The sequence below is a fragment of the Zonotrichia leucophrys genome, chromosome 13, assembly GCF_028769735.1.
Source record: "Zonotrichia leucophrys gambelii isolate GWCS_2022_RI chromosome 13, RI_Zleu_2.0, whole genome shotgun sequence".
Lineage (NCBI taxonomy): Eukaryota > Metazoa > Chordata > Aves > Passeriformes > Passerellidae > Zonotrichia > Zonotrichia leucophrys.
The window spans coordinates 166,162-186,310 of record NC_088183.1 but is presented as its reverse complement, the minus strand read 5'-3'; the positions used below and the strand labels follow the sequence as shown (position 1 = coordinate 186,310).

Below are 20,149 nucleotides of genomic sequence, written 5' to 3'. Positions count from 1 at the left end.
CAGCCCCGCCCAACCTCAGCCCTGGCCCCGCCTCAGCCCCGGCCCCTCCCCTGGCCCCTCCTCAGCCCCGCCCCACCTCAGCCCTGGCCCCGGCCCCTCCCTGGCCCCGCCTCAGCCCCGCCCCCACCTCAGCCCTGGCCCCGCCTCAGCCCCGGCCCCTCCCCTGGCCCCGCCTCCGCCCCGCCCAACCTCAGCCCTGGCCCCGCCTCAGCCCCGGCCCCTCCCCTGGCCCCGCCTCAGCCCTGGCCCCGCCCCCCCCCGGCCCCTCCCCTGGCCCCGCCTCAGCCCCGGTCCCTCCCCTGGCCCCGCCCCAGCCCCGCCCAACCTCAGCCCTGGCCCCGCCCCCGCCCGGCCCCTCCCCTGGCCCCGCCTCAGCCCCGCCTCGGCCTGGGCCCAGCGGAAGGCAGCGAGCGGCGGCTGTTTTGTATTTCAATCTGCGGCTGTTTTGTATTTCAATCTGCGGCAAGATCCTTCGAGAGCTTCCAGGCCGTGCGCCGCGGACTCCAGAAAGGCAGCAGCTTGCTGTTACGTTTTGGTTTCTGCACAGGCCTGGCAAACAGCAGTAAATTCACGCTTGGCCCCCGCAGGGACCGCTACCTGCCGTCCCTTTTCCTAGTGATCGCGCCCAGATCTCGCTCACTCTTTAATCGGTGTACTCCCCACCCCACGTACCCCCAGCCCTTGCTGAGGCCCAGCCCCGCGCCCCAGCATGTGCCTCCGTAACTCAGCTTTGATTCCTCTGAACCAGCTCCAGATATGTTGAATATATCCGTGAACGTAAACTGTTGGTTGCTTTTTTTTTTTAAAAATGCCGCTGTTTTATTTTTTATACAAACTAAAACACCAGAGGTCATTGAATCCTATATTAAATACATAAATTAAAAAATAACCATTCATAAAACTTTACATACAATAAGGATTCTCTCCTACACGTTAATACATATAGTACAGGTACATGTCCAATGTTTATCAAAGGGTCATTCTGCAAGTAATTTACAATTTTGTTCTGGAATAGACACCAAAAAAATCTGGAACAAAAAGTATATATAAAACCACAGAGGTGCTGATGTGAGAGAGGGCAGGGGAAGAAAAAACCCTTTGGATCACCAGCAGCTGAGTGTTCTCTGAGCCCTGCTCATGTCAGGAGAGCCCGGCCTGGACAGTCCTCATGGGATGCCACAGAACTGAAAGCTTCGGGTTTCAGCGGATGTTTCCCACTGACATAATGGTAGGTGGTTGGACGATTAACAACACCAAAAAAAAAAATTCTCCATTGTCCTCCAGGCACATCAGTAAGAAAGGATGGACCTGTGAGCCATGCTGGTAACACTGCAAGAAGTACCATTTCCTTACTGCAACCCCAATTGCCTAAACTCATCTCATGTAACCAGGCCCTCATCTGAAGTGTTTAAATTCAAAAAATAGTCTTCAAAGTCTCATAACTTGGTCACTGGGGGGGAAAAAAAAGCAAGTCAATTGTGGTCAAGCTGATTTGTACTACCTTCTGTGGCTCACCTTGTGCTTTGGCAGGATGGATAGCCTGGAGTGCTGCCACTCCTGAACAGCCTTGACGGGATGCACGGGAGGGATCCAGGGCTGTATTTGCTGTCCTCAAAGGCTGCAGTACATTGATTTTATTTTTGTTGTTGGCTTTGGGGAGGGGAGGTTGGCTACAGTGACTAATCTGAGGGAGGATTCTCAATCCTTTGCTTCAATGAACATCAGGAACAGCAGAAAGCCCAGGATTAACAGTCAAAGGAGAGTGACTCCTTTGAGTGGTCCAGAAAAAAAGAATCAAAAAATTAGCTGCCCATGAGATGTGAAAGTAAACCTGGAGGAATAATCTGGATTCAGTTCCCCATGCCTAGATTAAAGTATACTTTTGTAAGCTACAGCAATATTTCTATATACAATCAGGAATTGGTAAGTATATGCATATATATGTATATATATGTACATATACATATAGATACATGTGTGTATATATATATATATACACACAGACATGAAACTCATTTTATCTAGCTGATAGCAGAAAGTTCCATTAACTCACATCAGCATGTGTGTTTTAGGCATGGCATGTGTTATGCTGCAAGGAGAGTAAAGCAGCGGTGGTTCAGCTCCCTGGAGGCAAGAACAATCTTTGAAAAGTTTGCAGATCCAGGTCTGCTGCAGTCAGACTACCAGCACCCATCCCACCCTGAACCCTTGGCAATGCAATACCTGCATGCATATGTATACACACAGGAGCAAGGCAGGGCAAATTAGACAAAAAAGAGAAATTAAATAAGATAACATGACTTAGGGAGTCTAAATAATGAAGCCTGCCACAAGACCAGTTAGGTATGTTGTAAAAGTGTGTATTTCTAACTGTGCCATAAACCTTCTGTATGATTGCCTGAAATAAATGTTTCTAGGGGTTTTTTTTTAAACCAAACCAGCGGTGGAAGTTATTGCACCATCACTGAAACCAAGAGCTGCTAATTCTTCTGCAAGAACTCAGTGCTTTAACTGCCAGCCCTAACACTGAGGAAAGCCACCTGAAGGTGGCAAATTACCTGATGCTGCAACAGAGGAGAAAAGAGTGAGGTGGGAAGGAACAACCAGAGAGAAAGCTCCCTCTAGCTAACAAGCTGCTGTTAAGCTGCTCAGTAATCTCCAGCTGTCACAGGAGTGGGACCACTCTTCAGGGCCCAACTCCAGAGCTCCAGGACTGAACTGCTAGCTCATGGAAAGCACAACCTTATTCACAGAGTCTTCTGCTAGGGAAAGGAATTTGAAAAAAAACACGCAATATGCCTGCAGTCATGTAACATATCTACCTACAAGCATATTTCTTTAAAAATGAGCCAGCAAACATACAGCTTGGTGCCAGAACTCAGTAAACCCCTTGGCTGAGCCAGTGTTTCAAGAAGATGTGGTCATTCTATAATTTAAATTAACTTTAAGGAGCAGGAAAAAAAAATCACTTGCTAATAACTTCTAATCTTCCATGGAAGGTTTAACACTATCTCCTGGCACTCAAGGAATAAGGATGTTAGCAGTCTTTGTGGAGAAACTGCAATGCAGTTAGTCAAATGGACATTACTGATTAAAAGCTATTCTGGCCAAAAAAAAAAGCTATCTGTGAGGGGCAGGCATCATTGACACCAGAGAAACTCCCTCCCTCCTATGGCTAAGGAACTGCTTTTGATGTGCTGAGTTGCTCCGGCAAGTAACCTCACTGCTTTGTGCCTCAGCTGCTTTGTCTGTAAAAGTAAACAGGCAAGCAAAGGAGAAGATCTTTGAAAAACTCTTCGAAAGCTCTTCAAAAGCTTCTGATGTGCGTAAGATGTTGGTACATGTGATCCCTGCTTTGAAGGTGTAAGTAATGCACAAGCTGTATTCTGGCCCTTAATTTTCTAGTTTTTAGTACAGAAATCCATTTCTTCCAGTTAAAATTAAGGCTCCACTGCAGATAGAGCCTGGCCACAGGAATCCAAAGTCTGAACAGGCAGGACTCCGTTCCCCAGAAGATGAAACCAGAGGCACTGAGAAGTGTACTGTCAGCCCACCAGCGAGAAAGGGAGGGTGGGTGCAGCTGGCTGCACTCCTTCCCTCAGCACAGGACTCACAGTGATTGCTGCAGGCATTGTGCTCCTCAGGGAGTGCTCTTCTGAAAGACTGCTGGGGTGCATGGACCTACATTTCTGACAAAGTGATGGGTGCATGGACCTATGACCTCAGGGAGGCACCACGGCTGGGTTCCAGGCTTCATGATTACAGAGGTAAGTAATGCTTTCAAATGAAAACTACTTTTAGTTACTCTTAACTGTGGAAAAATCTAAACAGACTAGCAATATTTTTTCTCTGTAATAAGGTTGTGTTCACAATGTTTTTCCCCATTTTCGGTCTATGTATCATTGGTCAGGAAGTCAACAAAGTCAGTTGACAAGCTGAACCAAAACATTTTTTCCAAGCTGGGACAAAACAGTTGGAAGCTGATGCTTTGTGAATCATGTCACATGGATAAGGGGATTAGCTTTCCTCCCTGCCCTGTCCTCCAACATCTCTCTTCTTTCTCAGAAGCTATTCTGTAGGTCCAATTCAGTGGTTACTCTATAGTGAAACCAAGTATAGTCTTGGTTTTATTATCTCAATGGCAGTCTTTAAAGAGTATGAAAAGTATCTGATAATAGACAGGCTGTTCTTCATGGAGGGATGGTGAAGAGAGATAAGGCTTCAGCTCCACTGGAAACCCTCCTTATGCCATCCACCCTCTTCTTCCATGCCTGGGCCAAGGCAGGTGGTGCTGTGTAACAATCTCAAGCACAAAACATGGTGATCTGTCCTGCCCACCCTGCAGTAACACAGACTGGGGCTTTTTTCCTTTCTTCCTTCCACATTGCAGCTGTCATTTGTTCCTGAGGTTAAAACCAAAGAGGGAGAGCAGGAGTCCCTGCAGCGAGAAAGCCACATACTTCAAATTGAACATTTTGTTGTCAGCATCTCTTCAGTTTCTCCTACTCTCATCTGTTCATTTTTGATCCATTTGTCAGATGACAGGGAAACATTTAAATGATTGCCCTGCACAGCAGGAATAGATTTTTCAATTGTAACTTTGGTTCCATGCCCAAGACACACTGACTTGATCAGCTGAAAGTGGTCCCTTCCCTTTAAGTTCTTCCTAGGTGATGTAGGTTATCAGTTTATTTTTCTTCCCCTTTTGTAATTTCAACATACAGGATTTCATTAGATGCAGCATATATCATAGCTTTAGACAGGAATTGTCAGGTAACAAATTTTGAGTGATGGCTTTAAAATACAAGGTGGTTGCAGTCTTGGCTACAGGTTGTTCATTTTTATACATTTGAAAACAGGTGTAAACAATATTCTCTTCATCGAGGGGTGGAAGCATTTGCCTTTATAAGGACTTATCTGTGTGGTCGGGCACTCTAAAAGTTAAAAAAAAAAAAAAAGAAGAACGTCTGTATCAGATAAGGTATACGTTTCTAAGTTCCTCTACCTACCTATCCCAGATTTGCCAAGATAGAATCAATATATCAAAATCAGGAAGCTGAAAAGGCTAGTTCTTGTAGCTATCAGTATGAAACTGGTTTTGTCTGCATGAAAAGCACTTATGAGAAGTCTGTGTATTTTGATAAGCTTGTCCATTGAAACCCCACGAAGTTCAACCCTGTGGTGCATAAAAGTCCCCATGGGCATGTTCACATGAGTAGTATGCATAAGTTTCAATGACTCTTGAACCAAAGCTGCCTACAATTCTCCCATAACAAGAGCCATGGCAGCAGGCAATATCCTTGGGGTGTCAGAGTAAGCCGGAATTTTGGCTAATGCAGCACTGAGGCAAACAGAAACTGCTGATGTTCTGAGAAAGCCTACCTTACCTATAGAAAATAACTTTGGTTCTCAGGTTTGAGACCAGGGGAAAAAGGGCATATTTTGTCTTTGTTATCTCAGCATTTAAGCCTACATAGTAAATTTCACTGGGTGCAAAATCCACACGGACCACACTTCCTTATGTGGTCACAAATAAGTGCATACATATGTTCACAAGCACAGAGAAAATGCAGGTAGGAAAATCCCATATAAACAGGAATGAGAGTGCTTCTGGTCTGGATACTGTATCTGCTGCACGTGGCTTCCTTCATTTGCACTTTCTTGTCCTTTGTTATTGCAGTACAGCAGTGAGTCAAGTGTTCACTCTGGGTGAGAAGGAAACCAGAAGGTATCATCTGTGACCACATTGTGGATTTCTCTCTCCTGGTTAAAAGACTGGCAAAGGATAAACTGCACCAAGGCATGAACAAAACCAAAGACTTTTCACCATCAAGTGGCTCCCCAGGATGAGCTGGGCTTTTTGTTTGTTTTGTCAGGGATCTGTATGAAGTCCCTTATGATAAGGCTACGACAGTTCACTTCCATCCAGTAGAAGTAAAGCAGTTTTGTAGTATATATATATATAGTATATTATACATATGACAAAATATACAGCTAAATAGTTGTAAGAAGAAATGCTGATGGCACACTCCCCATGCCGTGCTCACCTTTGCTGAATTAAATCACCTGGGTAGGCGGTGTTTTTTAACGTGAATGGGCAACACAAATCAATGTTAGTTATTCTCTCCAATTCCATGTATTCCAGCCTTGGAGAATATGACTTTGCTAAAATCCCTCTCCTTCTTGCCAACACCATTCCCAAATTGCCTGTGTCTGGAGATTTCCCCTCAGGTACTGAGGGGAGAGGATCCCATAGAGGAAAATGCAGGGGTGAAGGCAGGGGATGAGGAGCTTACCATTACCTTGTTTTTGAGGAACTGCTACAAGACTTGATGCTTTGCACCTGTGGAGTGACTGGCCTTGGTAAAACACTCTACAGGTGTCATGCGTGCTGTGATGCTGGGCCTGCTGCAGCTGTCTTTACAGTTCAAGGGAGTTCACAGCAGTGCAGATCCTCTGGAAAAGCATTGAGTTTATATATCCCCCACACACACCTCTCCCGTAAGATTTTTCCACCTTCACAGTCAATGTCGATTCTCTAAGTCACTGTGTCTCCACTACTGTCACGGCTCTTTTCCTCTGTCACTCAGCTCACTGTAATCTGTCTTGTTGATCCCTACCTGATGTTCATCAAGCCAAATATGTAAAAGAAGGATGGGAAAGGCAAAAGAACCCTTCACCTCCTGAGTGGTCCTAGGAGTGCCACAACTGCCTAGCAGGCTTTATGGGGCTGTAACCCACATTTCAGCTCCTGCTGATGCTTCTCATCTTCTCTATGGGGAACTGGACCCCTGTGTGCTCCAGGGACCAGCCATTATGGAGCAACAGTGACTTCAATGAGTGAAACTCATCTTGGCATTGTAGTTAGAGCAGCATTCCTGGGCTCAACAAAGTGATCTCGAAGGGATTTACACCTGCTAAACCTTAGATGTTATGTAAAACAAGAGGAAAACCCATTGAAGGAGATTGGGCCAGAATGGGGGGTGGAGGGTGGAGAGAGAAAGGGCGTGAGGAGGGAAGTGAATTCTTGACACAATCCCTAATGGATCCATGTAAATTCCCCTGCAATGACATCGGTCAATTGTGCAGCTGGGACAGTCGTGTATGCCTTAAGGACAGCACATAAATGTTTATATTGTTTTGATTTTTAGTCCTGTTCAATGAACATGACAGCAAGATGTGCATCAGCTCTGTGAAGAGCAAGAGCTGAACAGGACCCAGCAGCCCATGGAGGCAGGATGACTCCAAGTGAAAAATAGCAAACCTCCTAGAACTTAGGAAAAATATGGAGTTCTGACCTCAAGCATCTCATTAGCTTTTCTAACCAGCCAATACCTGCCCTCAAAAATTAGGCCAAAAGGACCTAAGTGTTATTAGCAAATGGTATTAGCAGATTGGTATTGGTAATACTAGGACGTAAAAGCTCACCAATTCTGTAGCTGTACTAGAAGAGGCAAATACTCATTAGAGAACCAATGCCATACCCACACTGGTGGAAAATGTAGGTGCAAACTGTATATATAGAAAACTCTGAACCTCTTATTGCCCAAGTTTTTCTCATATGCTGCACAAGGACATTATTTCAGTTGTGACAGGAACGAAAAAAGGACAACAGTACAGGCAAATGGAAAAAAGTCATGCAGGCAGGTTCTCACAAATGTCACTACAAGTTCCTGTGATTTTTCAAGGTGCACCTTAAATCCAATATTTTTTTTAATTTGGAATCTCCCTCTAGGTTGACTGCTTGTTCTAGACTCATGATTCTGTGGTACAGCAAAAGACATAGTCATAGAAAGTTATTTGCTACTACTGTGTACTGTGAAAATCTTGGCTTCTTAAAATTATTCTGTCCACAATTTGGTCACTTCAGAATAGTTTCTAATTTTTTTCTCCATTATGAATAAGCAAGAAACTGTGAAGTCAAACTTCCACCAGTCAGAGATACCTAAAACATCTCACAGCTATACTATGCTGTACCATGGTTCTCAGAAATCCTGCAGTAGGAACACAATTAATGCAGTCATAAGTTATTGTGTTTCATAATCACTGGATCAAGGCAGTATGTTTGAAACTGCAGCAACTTGATAATGATACTGACTCTTGTTCACAAGAGCTGTGATCACTGATCTGTCTGCATTTCTCCTAATTCTTCTCTATGGGTTGTTGCCCGTTCAAGCCAGCCTCCAGGTATATTGCTGCCTCAGCCCATGGAAACATTCATTTTGAGGTCTGGCCAAACAAGGACACAGTGGATCCCAGTTGAAGTGACTAATTCTGAGAGTTGTCTCTGCATCAGCACAAAACTGCAAATGAAAGCTTGGATCTAGCTGAAATAAAACACGAAGTAGGGGCTTTTCCTTAAAGGGAAAAGGAAAACCCACCAAACATGACCCATGCCACTTAATTATAATCAATACCTTGAATTGTATCTGGAAACAAAAAATGAGCTGGTACAAATGGTGGAAGGGCAGAACATATTTCACACAACTGTATCTCAGCTTTTATCAGGTGGAGAGCAGAGGAATTATTCATTAACACAGCTGAAGCCAGAGCCAAGAGAGACTGATAAATTTAATGGTATGGGTCTGTCCTCAAATCAGAAAATTATGCTGTCATTACATGTTCTTGAGACTTTAACATTATGTTTTCTATGCTATGTTCTACTTTTGTTATCCTGGATGAAAAGAAAAATTGTCCTAGCCCAGCATCCTTGCTCTGGAAGTGGCTAGGCACAGATAAAAATGGGACCATTATAGTTCTCTGATTTATTTCCCCATCTTCACATTCCCTTTTGAATTCAGAACTTTCAGCTGCTAAGCATACGTGAAAGACTTCTTTACCACCTGTACCCTTAACTTTGAATTTTTGTTTCTTTAAGCTTGTTACATGGTAATTGATTCTATTAGACGGTGAACAATAGCAAGCTGTCTGTCCGTCCATCCATCCATTCTATGACAAATTTTTTAGACCTCTCCAATACCTCCTATTAGCAGTGTCACTTCCTGAGCCAGAAAAATACTTCCATTTCTCTATCTCTCCCTTCCTGTCTCTCAGCAGTTGATCGTTCTTCCTTGTCTTTCTTTGTATTTTTCCTGCTACGGGACACTTGTTTTAAAAAGTAGAGCTGCTGTTCTATTGTTTCAAAATCTTGATCTCCTTCCTCAGTGCTAGTTCAGAGTGTGTTTACGGTTGAGGTTATTTTAACTGTTTTCCATCTGCATCCCTTTGTAAACATCAACATTAAATTTCCCCTGCAATTCCCTTGGCTTTTTGATACTGTGAAATTCCTTGTTAGCTTTTATTTTTACAATTATGAATAGCACAATATCACCAGCAGCTTGGCAGTACAACAACCCCCTACTGTGAACTACTGCAAATCGACAACAACCTGCTGCATTTGCTGACTCCAAACATCCACAAGAACACACAAGGATGTGATCCTCCGGTCTGTGCAAGAAGTGGTAGCTTTGAGGAAATAAATAAAACAGTCTTACCTTTCCAAGAGGCACATTGACATCAAGGCCAAAGAATAAAGGCAAGAGAGAAGAACAAGAACAGAAATAGAAACTGCAAAGAAAAATAAGACTGTGTAAAAATTAAAGATAATGGCACTGTAAGCATCAGAATTATTTTTGCACTCTGTAGAACAACTCAGAGTATTTATTAATTCAGAAAACACTGTTACTCATTACTAATGAGGGTAACACTGTTACCCTCATTACTTCTGTAAGTACCACACCACCTCCCAGGCTTAGAAAACAGATTCAAATAATTTTGGTGATGGATTACAATTGGCACCATATTGAAAGCCTGAGGTGTAACTATCACATCATGATACCCCAGGGGTTGACAAGTCATAAAGCTAGGTAACAAAAATAGCATGTGTGGTATTTTTAAACATGTTAAAAGACAGAGGCTGCAATCCATGCTAGAAATAGCCTGGATATATAAATACATAAATATAAACTTATATATATGTACACACGTATGTTTATAGTACCTACACACACCCATATCAAACACTCACCATTACATGTTTAATAATGTAATGCAGTGTTTTAAGATTAAAGTCTGTATCTACTGACACAAACTGAAAATAAAGGACAGTGGACCACCACCAACAGGTGCAGCAGAACAAAAAGCTCATATAGTTCAAGAGAACTGGATGACTACTTTCAAAACAAAGTTAATCAGTGCGCTTCAAAGGATAACAGAACCAACCTTTTCCTCCAGATCCTTAATTTGTCTCTTTTGGATGTCAGTTTTATCTTCTAAATCTCGGATCCTCTGGAAATCAGAAAAGAAAGCATATACACTAAATTCTCAGTAAATCTATCCCACTTAAGTAGCTTAATGTTCCAAGGGCCAAAACCCTAGAAATCCACAAATGCATTTCTGTGGCAGGGACAATCTTGTGTCATACTGTGACTTGATCCACTCATCCTGCCAAACCACAGCTTTACCATGTGTGCAACTGCTCAAAATATGATCCTGCATATATGTAACTGGATCCTTAAATGCTAGAAATTAGTATAAATGATTGATAAGTAATATCTCCAGGGAAGGAAACTATACATCCTCCCTGGGTAATCTGATCAGTGGTTGGTTACTCACACAATGAAGAAATTCTTTTTGATGTTCAGGTGGAACCTCTCGTACAACAGTTTCTGCCCACAGCCTCCTGTTCTATTGCTTGGCTACCTCCTCCTTCCTTTGCCTCTCAGCCACTTCCAGCTGAGGCTGGCTCAGAGTCATTCTGAGAAGCCAAAACTGCTGTGGCAGTGTCCCTCAGGGCAGTGTCCCTCGGGGCAGCTGGCATGTTTAAAATCAAGAAGCTTCTTATGTTGCAAAGGCCTGGCATCAAAAGGTGGACCCAGTCTCAAGTGCCCAACTCAGGATCAGGCAAAACTGTCAGAACTGAGCCTTCCTGTGAACCAATTCCCCCTAACCACTGGGGATGTGCTTCTTCTCTTACTCCCATAAATGTCTGAGTCAGATCTGTTTCATGGTGCAGCTTTCATGTTATTCAATGTGCTGTGACAATTTGCCATTTTGCTCTGGGACCTCACAGCTTGCAGAGCAGCAAACAACAGTCTTTTAAGGTAAAATGCAGTACCTTATCTCAGCAGTGAAAAGTACAAATCCCCACTTGGGAGGGACAAGTAGCATCTGGAAAAACAGACAGCTCTCCTGTGCCATACGAGCTAGCAGCATTTACTCCGTTTCTCTTGTGCCCAGTCCAGTAACTAGAGATGACCATTTTTATTACAAAGCTAGAACTGTGCAGACAGAATTCTAGATGAAAAACTTAAGGCTAGAATTTTAAAACTCAAAATATGCCAGAATAATCTTGCACAAGCTAGTATCATGTGTGCTTGCATGCACAGAAAAAACAAAGTAAGAGACAATTCAAAAAGCTGGATGCCAGGCTCCCTCATGGCCTGCAGCTTGCTTAGATTTGAGCTCAGATTGTGTTCTTACAAAGAAAGGCTGAGAAGATACCACATGTGTGTGGTTTCCTCTTCTTACCTGATGAGCCTGCTGGAGCAGCTCCATCCTCTCCTGAAGAATCTGGCAATCATACTCTCTGCTCTTCCTCAGCATCTGACGTCTTAGCTTTTCTACTGCTGTCCTCAGCTCTTCCTGCTGTTTTTCAGTGAGTAGTTCCCCAAACTTTATCACTGTTTCTTGCTGCAAAGCATTGTACAAGGTGGCTTCAAGCTCCTGGATCCTCTGGTTGATGCAATACCAAAAGTCAATTAGAGATGAAACATGGTTTAAAGCACATTGGAAACTGGGGGATTGGTGGCAGATTCAGACCCCTGCATGAGAGGCAGTCCCTGTGTTCAAGTGTGCAAAAATGTGAAAAACTAAACTCAGAAAATGGTTTTATGTTCTGAAAAAAGGATAGGAACTTTTATTTTCAAAGTATTTTAATATTAACTTCCACTGAAATCCTTCACTTCTACTCTTTTTTAATGGAGTTAGAGTTGGACGGAATGTTCCTATCTGAAGTGTAAATTATTTCACCAATTCTAAAATTTCCACCTGTTGCCCTAAAAAACTCCAGCTAGACAAGCCAATATTAATGAGCAATATCTGCCTTAAACTGACACGAGTTTCAGACTTCAGGAGATGTGCCTTTTTATGACATGAAAAGGTGAGCTACTGTGTTGAAGCTGTGCAGATTGCATGCTAGTACTCAGAAGAAAGAGGAAAGAACAAATTTAAAAAAATCCAGTACTAACAAAAAAGCAAAAATCTCTCCTCCTGATTCAAGAAAAATCTGCGTGCTATTGCAGAGCTGGCCAGTATGTGCTGCAGAATTTCCTTTGTACATACCATGTACGCTTGGTCAAGAGCTTGCTTTCTGTAGTCTAATTCTTCCTCCAAATAACCTTTTATTTTGCAAAACTGCTCCTACAATGAAGGATCATTTGGACAGAAAAACAAATTAGTTACTCCAAATACTTTAGGAAGTTTTATCAAATCATTTACAGATATCTAATTCAGCAGGACAAGAAGACTGGTTTTCGACTGACAGTCAGCAGAGTTATTAATACCTGACTCAGCTAGAAAAGAAGGAAGGGCAAATAGCTGTAGATTGCTCTTGTAAGTGAACACGTCTGATGTACATGGAACTAAATCCATCCTCTCTGTTGGCTTCAGTGGTACTGCTTGGCATTTCAGTAGTGAAACTTAGGGTGTTCTTTGTGATTTTTCCAAAGATACTTCCTCTGGCATCGGGAATTACTCTTTTTGTGCCTCCTCTTATTTTTGAAGAGGTGTAAAAGTGGACTGAACTAAAGAGGAACTAACTATACATTCACATTCCTTGGAAGCAGCTGCTGTGCTTTATCTTATCAGTCCACCTTAAGCTGAACAGACTTAAGTACAGACATATCACAGGAACAAAACAAGCCACTACTGCTGTCTCATTCTTGTAGTTATGTTTGTTCATCTTGTAGGCTGCTGCCATTAACTCGAATAAGAACAGGGTAAGGTATTAACTTTACTTAGTGTGTAATGAAAGCCAACAGTGTTATGATTCAGTTCAACAATTTCTCACATGCTGGTCCTGAATAAAATGCAAAACAACAGCTGATGTTTAGGCTGTGAATCTTATGAGACAAACAATGCATGCATCTCTGAAAATTATTGAGAAACCTTTGAACCCTCGGTACTTGTTAATAAACAGTCATCCTCATAGAAAGGGAGGCATTTTTTAAACTTTTACTATTTCTGTTACTGTTATTCTGCATGTGAACTGGACCAGGAACAATTTTATGGATTCACCAATAATCAGACAAAAGGTGCATAGTTCATTTGTCAATACACTTTCCTAGTTATTTTTTGGCACATCAAGTAAGTGTGACACAATCAGTGTCCCTAAAACATGTAGTAGGAAAAGTTTTCTTACCATATCACTTTCCAGTTCCATCATCTTCTGATGCAGAGCAGCTTCAGCTCCCTCAATCTGCTGGATCCACTGGAGAGAAGACAATGAGACCTGTAACCTGCTGTGTTTTCTAGCACACAAGCAGTGCCAAATGAGCTATGTACAGCATCTTGTTAGTCTGTTTTTAGCAGCCTGTTGCTGCGGGCTTATCTTGAGGCTGTTTGTGACAGAGGCCATGATGTCTGCATCAGCACTAGGCAGAAAGATCACCACTGCTGGGATGGAAAAGCACACACCCTTTGATGGACAAGGAACCCATTCCATCCCATGCATCAAGGCCAACAATGGGTCTATAGCATCTCAAAAATAGCTTAGTTGGCTTTATGGCAGTTCTGTTTGAAGCAGAGGCATTGTTGTGCAGAATCCTTGGAAGCTGTCATGTTGAAATCTGCGTGCTGCATTTGAGCCTTAGAAAGCAATTTTAATCACCCCCCACTTTCTTCCTAATTTTTGAAACAAGAAATATAGACACATACTTTCACATATAGACATATAGACACACTAGTGATATTTTGGCATACAGATGCTTTTGGAAGCTTTAGAAATCTCAGGATTGTAAATCCCAAACTTTATCTAATTACAGCTTAAATTTCTGATGATTTCTCATTTGGTTTTCAATTGCAAGTTTTGTTTCATATTATTTTTGTATTTGTAGTTTTTTCCATTGCACAGCTTGGGCCAGCTCAGTTTGTTATTTTTGCTGCTTCAGCAAGGTGTTTGGGACTGTGCTGGGACAGTTTATTTTATTTGGGGAATACTCTCAACAGTAGAAAGTTTAACGATATCAGGGCAACAGGGCAGAAAATGTGTTAGATGAGGCTTTAGATAACACGTGAGAAAAGCAAGCATGTGATTTACCTTTTCTGCCAAGGACAATACCGTAGAAGCCTGAATTATGGCCACTTGTTCTTCATTCCTTAAATTCTGTGAAGAGAATAACAGCAAAGAGGAAAATTGGCAGCAGTTTCCTTCATGAACAAAGACAATCCAGCCTACAAACCAGCTCTACAGTTTTCAGAGGATAGCTGTAGTACTGAGTATTCAGTTTCCATTGAAACATTCAGAGTCTGTTCACATATTATATTAAGAAGACCACTAGTTTTGCCTTTCTACATGATATGGATTAATTGTATCATTCATTCCGTTACACCTTAAGAGAAATGTAAACTAAAATTAGACCCATTTGTTTGTCTTCATGCTAGTTTTACAAAGCTGAATTTCCATTAAAGCTTTTGTAAAAATAGTGCTGATCTACATCAGCATATGAATAGACAATAATGATCTTTTGTTTTTATTTCTTATAAACTTTTTTAAGACGTATCTAATGTTGGCCAGAGATACAGCATCTCTTTTACATGGGCAGCTATGCCCTCTTAGAAAGCCACAGGAATTTGATAATTCTTGCCTATTTGTGAAACTGTAAGAAAGAATCCTAGTCCTGATGAAGAGTGGTTTACTCAGACTGCTGAATTCCTTCATGTGTTTTCCTGAGTGAACAGGGCCCAGTCCCAAATATTAGTAGTCTTTGGAAATTCTTCCCAGTCTGTTAAACCGTACAGAACAGATGCATAATTTAACAAGTATCTTTGAAAATAGTCATAACTATACATAAAACTTACTGCACTGTACAAAATGCAGCTTGTAAAGACAAAATATCTCCCATTTCAACTTACCCCATTATCACCTAGGATGTCTAACTGCTTTATAAGGTCTGGGATGCTGACATCCTGCAAAGAGAGAGTAAGGTAAAGGCATGGCATCCACCTTTTATCATGGCTGTAATATCCATCTATCCTATGAACAACATGGAAGTCAGCCATTTTGTTTTATCCTATGGAAATGCATCATACATTGATTTCAATTCCTTTGAACCAGATTTTATCATTATGGAGAGAATTTTGAGTCTAATTGAACTGTGTCTGTCACCACACTCTTACATTAGACCATTTTTAAATACCTAAAGTCTAGTGGAGTTATTTGTAATGGATTATATGGGCAGCACCCACCACTCCTCCCACTTCTCCTTAGGGAGAAGCACTCCTTTATACAACTGACCTACCTTAACCCCTTCCTTCATGCAGTAGATCTGTAGAGCACTCACACCGTCTGAGAATGGGTGAATCTGGAGATTAAATGGTGGGGACCGTCTCTCTCTTTCCTGCAAATTAATTGAAAAGATGCTAGAGAATCTATTAGAATGAAGGAGATGCACACAGAGAATGCCATAGCTGCTGCTTCTATCATGCTTGGCTTGCAAAGCCAAGCTCTTCATTCTATAAGCCAAGGAAAGAATCATGTAGACCTAGTCTGAAAAAGTGAGCCAAGTCGGACAGGATCCTAAATCCAACGTGACTACTTAACAGGAAATTATTTGATAAATTATGCCAATTTGCAAACTGGCTGTGGAAAGGCTGTCACCTAGCTAAGATTCATAAGATTCAAGTGATTTGCTTTATTAAGTGTTGAACAACTGTACATGATTGTACGTACTCCCTTTAGAAACAGGTGTTTGACTTCAGATATTGGGGGACTCAGATTACATATTTTCCTCATCCTGGTATGCTACACATTCTAACATCTGTGGAAAACCATGTGTTCAAAAAAACTGATCGACATAGCTATTTATAGACCTTTATTGCTTAAAATTTACAAATATTTGTGCAGTTTTAAAGGACCAAAGACAAGAAAAAAATCTGAAGATGCTATTTCTCATTCCTTTCAGGTATTCAGGCAAGCATGGAAGTAAAGATTAGACTTTACTTTCACACATATTTTTGCTTTATGAATACATAATTCATTTGATCAGTTCAGCTCCCTGCCATATGGAAACACAGCCATCAGGTAAAACTGTAGGACAGTTCTATGAATAAGGGGCAAGTCTGACACAGCATTAAGTTATGAGAACCAGGAAGGTCTCTGTGTGGCAAATGTATTTGCCCTTGGACAGCAACTGAAAAGAACAAATAAAAAATAAACCATCTTACACTGGGGAAGAGAGCAGGTGAAATTTTGGTTGGCGGGCACTCCAAAGAAGAGTCTGGAACTAGAGGCAGTCTGGGAAGAGGAAGCTTGAGGTCCTGCAGAGGCTGCTAAAGCTCCTGCACCAATGTCCAGTGTCACCTGAGAGACTGTTTGCACCCACTGCAGGTCATGGAAGAGCTGCTCAACAGGGAATGTGTCCAGTGCCCGCAAAAGGAACAGCACTCATACATGGGCAGACAGGCATCTCCAAGTATTAGAAAAATCATGCCCACAGGTGTGGCAGCTAAGAGGCACACTCATGTTAATCAGTTAAGCATACCTTTGCACACTGGACACCTGGCTCAGGCTAAAGTGAACCAGCTGAGTATGGTGCTTACTATTTCCAGGATACTAGAGCTGACATACTTCAGCTCACAATTAAAAATGCTAGGCCTGAACTGTTACTCTGTTTTATTGCTACAACACTTGTGTAAATCCTTGATTAAAGCCGGTGTCCATGCAAGTGCAGTCATTTAATTTTCTACCAGCTCTCCTGTAAGAAGCACATGCATCACCTCCAGCTCAAGGTTGCGGAACTCCAGCAGCTCATTCTGGTCTCGCGCGTCCTGCAGCTCCTGTTGCAGACGGTTGTTTTCTGCTTCCGTTTTCTCTATCTAACAGAAATATGTAAAATCATGACCTGTGTGACTGTTACAAGAACCATAAAATATTTGGTGAGTAGTAGTTGAGGTAGCATAGCCTGTGCAAAATCTAAACACTTAAGATGTCTCACAGGATCCAGATAACCCTTCAGAGTGAACATGCAAACCTTTGGAACATACCTTGTCTAAAAGCTCTTGGTTCCTCTTAATAAAAAGCTGCTTGTCTTCCACCCAGTGTGAGTCCTGTTGAATGAAGTAGTAGTATTACAGAATAGTCAAATTCCATAAGCTGTGCACATTTATTGAACATTGGAGCCACAATATTCAGGCTTTAACATCCTACAGGAACAAGCTGTCTTTTACAGAACAACAACATTTTAAGTTTACCAAGATGTAGCAAGGCTTCTGAACTTGCCAGATCTGCATGTTTACTGACTGGCAACATTACATCTCATGGAAGTTTATACTGAAGTTGTGCTTGGTATTTTGTAAGCAGAGCAGGTAAGATACAGAATAGGGGAAAAAACACACAAGAATTACTTACCTGCCCTTTCTGAGCCAAAGTTTTCTCCAGATCTTCTATTTTGGCTTTATACCTCTGGACTTCAGCTTGAAGTTGCTCCTGAGCCTGTTGAAGTCAAGCACCACATTAATGAGTAACAAAACCAGCAGAGCCTAGCTTCATGCTGTCAGTTCCACTGAGTGAGCAACCATTAGAAAGATTCTGACTTGGTGAAGTTTTGTGCCACCCCTTAGACTGACACACAGATGACACAAGAGAACAGAGCAGTGGATCAGCCCCAACTCCCCACCCAAGCCTGTTCCACCATGGATTGCATTGGAGCAGCAAAACACAAGCTCAGGTATTTGGGGTGCTCTGCTCCAAGACCCTCATAAGGGGCAATCCCTAAATTACAAAAAAAGTGCTTAGCAGATCAGAGTGGCAACAGGTAGTGGGAAGAGGCAAATTTAACTGCCAGGGCGTTCTTCAAGAGCTGACTCAACTAAATACTAAAAAAACTGGTATGATCTCACAGCTAACTGCTTTGAGCAAGAATTTGGGCTGGAGACTGCCTGAGGTTCCTTCCAGCCTGAATGATTCTATAATTTTATTAGAGGGACAACATTTTTAGCCTTGGAAGTTTCACTGTAGCCTGCATCATATTAAAATTTAAATGTAATTTGCAAATTTGTAATTACAAATTTGTTAGAATTTGTAATTCTAACTTATCTGTTAGAAACATTCAGGTGTTCCTAAAGTTGGTGCAATGGGCGCCTTTGTGAAAACCCACAGGCCTTCATTTGCCTTTAAAACCCAACTCCCATCACACCTAGACAAATGATGAGAAAACCCTCGTGATTCTGTGTCAGGCTGCAGAGTTGTCTGCTTTGGCATGCCTGCCTGACTGCAGTTTTCAGGTTCAGGTGGAGGACAGCTTCCTGTAAACTGAGTGATTGTGTCCATTCTTAATGGTCACTCTCTTTCAAAATGTACTCAGTAAATGAGTGAACAGACATTTCTCAGTGTTATGGATGCTGTATGTAGCACCATTCCATTGTATGTCCCTTTGAGGGTTTCTTGTTCTGACAGCAATGAAATACTGTAACTCTCAAACAAATACTGACCCTGGCTTCTCTTTCAGCATCTATGACCCCTCCTGCCTGTTCCTGCAGCAGTGCATATGCTCTCTGCAGGGCCTGGTACTCCTTCGTCAGCTGTCGAAACCGCAGCTCTGACTCTTCTGCTGCTAAACCCTGAAGAATAAGAAGGGACATGTCTAAGCCATGGAGAGCAAAGCACTGTCAAAGCAAAGAATACAAAATTTGTTAAGCACAGTAGCTGCTTTACAGGTCTTGATTCAAATAGTGTTCTGGATCACAGTCAGCTTGCTGTGATCTGAAATTAAAAAATGGGGAGATTATACAGCATTTATATCACAGTATCAGCTGAGTTGGAAGGGACCTACGAGAATCACTGAGTTCAACTCCTGGCCCTGCAAAGCACCATCGCCAAGAGTCACTGAGAGAGTTGTCTAAACACTTCTTGAACTCTGTCAAGCTTGGTGCTGTGACCCCTTCCCTGGGGTCATTCCAATGCCCAGTCATGCTCTGGGTGAAGAACCTTTTTCTAATATCCAACCCAAACCTCCTCTGACACAACTTCAGGCCATTCCCTCAGGCCCTGTCACTGGTCACCACAGAGAAGACATCAGTGTCTGTCCCTCCTCCTCCCCTCATGAGGAAGCTGGAGACTGCAATGAGGTCTCCCCTTAGTCTCTTCTCCAGGCTGAATACACCAGGTGACCTCAGTTGCTCCTCATACAGCTTCCCCCCAAAGCCCTTCACCATCCTTGTTGCTCTCCTTTGAACATTCTCTAGCAATTTAATATTTTTCTTATATTACGGCACCCAAAACTGCACACAATAGTCAAGGTGAGACCACCACAGAGCAGAGCAGAACAACAGGACAATCCCCTCCCTCGACTGACTGGCAATGCTGGGCCTGATGCCCCCAGGACTTGGGTGGGCCCCCTGGCTGCCAGGCCGCTGCTGACTCATATTCAACTTTCTGTCAGCCCCTGGGTCTCTTTCAAGGCACTGCTTTCCAGCATCTCATTCTCCAGTCCATCTGCAGATCCAGGGTTACCCCATCCCAGGTGCAGAATTTGGCACTTTCCCTTGCTGAACTTCATCTGGTTGGTGATGGCCCAGCCCTCCCGGCCTTTGATGGAGTCAACAGCTCCTCCCTATTTTGTATCATTGCAGAACTTGCTCAATATCCCTCCCAGTCCTGTGTCCAAGTAATTTATGATGAAATTGGAGAGCACAGGGCTTAAGATGGAGCCCTGCAAAACCCCACTAGTGACAGGTCACCAGTATGATGTCATCCCATTCACTATAACTAGTTGATATGTCTTTAAGCTACAAGAAATGTGATACGTTTCCTTGAAAAAGGAGAGGAAAAAAAACCACCTCAAATTGCAGGGTAGTCATATCAAAGACTCTACAGACTATACTGTGGAAGAAACTCTCAGCGTTTTAGTATATGAGTAATCAAAATTAAAGT

General features: G+C 42.4%; 1 protein-coding gene across 4 annotated transcripts in view; it reads right to left on the bottom strand.

The window, feature by feature from the left end:
• Window positions 1–786: 786 nt before the first annotated feature.
• JAKMIP2 (janus kinase and microtubule interacting protein 2) overlaps window positions 787–20,149 on the bottom strand; it is a 38,706-nt gene continuing 19,343 nt past the window's right edge. The window contains exons 10-22 of one of the 4 annotated variants that reach the window (XR_010441980.1): window positions 18,709–18,837; window positions 17,627–17,710; window positions 17,263–17,325; window positions 16,996–17,094; window positions 15,519–15,617; window positions 15,133–15,186; window positions 14,318–14,383; window positions 13,421–13,489; window positions 12,343–12,420; window positions 11,530–11,733; window positions 10,222–10,287; window positions 6,303–9,567; window positions 788–4,934 (exon numbers count right to left, since the gene is read on the bottom strand). Coding sequence is in view for 3 of the 4 variants with exons in the window: in XM_064725368.1 (XP_064581438.1) it covers window positions 9,517–9,567; window positions 10,222–10,287; window positions 11,530–11,733; window positions 12,343–12,420; window positions 13,421–13,489; window positions 14,318–14,383; window positions 15,133–15,186; window positions 15,519–15,617; window positions 16,996–17,094; window positions 17,263–17,325; window positions 17,627–17,710; window positions 18,709–18,837 (1,062 nt within the window). In the remaining variant the exon portion in view is untranslated. Of the gene's footprint in view, window positions 9,568–10,221; window positions 10,288–11,529; window positions 11,734–12,342; window positions 12,421–13,420; window positions 13,490–14,317; window positions 14,384–15,132; window positions 15,187–15,518; window positions 15,618–16,995; window positions 17,095–17,262; window positions 17,326–17,626; window positions 17,711–18,708; window positions 18,838–20,149 lie in introns of all 4 variants that reach the window. The other 3 variants (XM_064725370.1, XM_064725369.1, XM_064725368.1) reach the window with 3 other exon arrangements.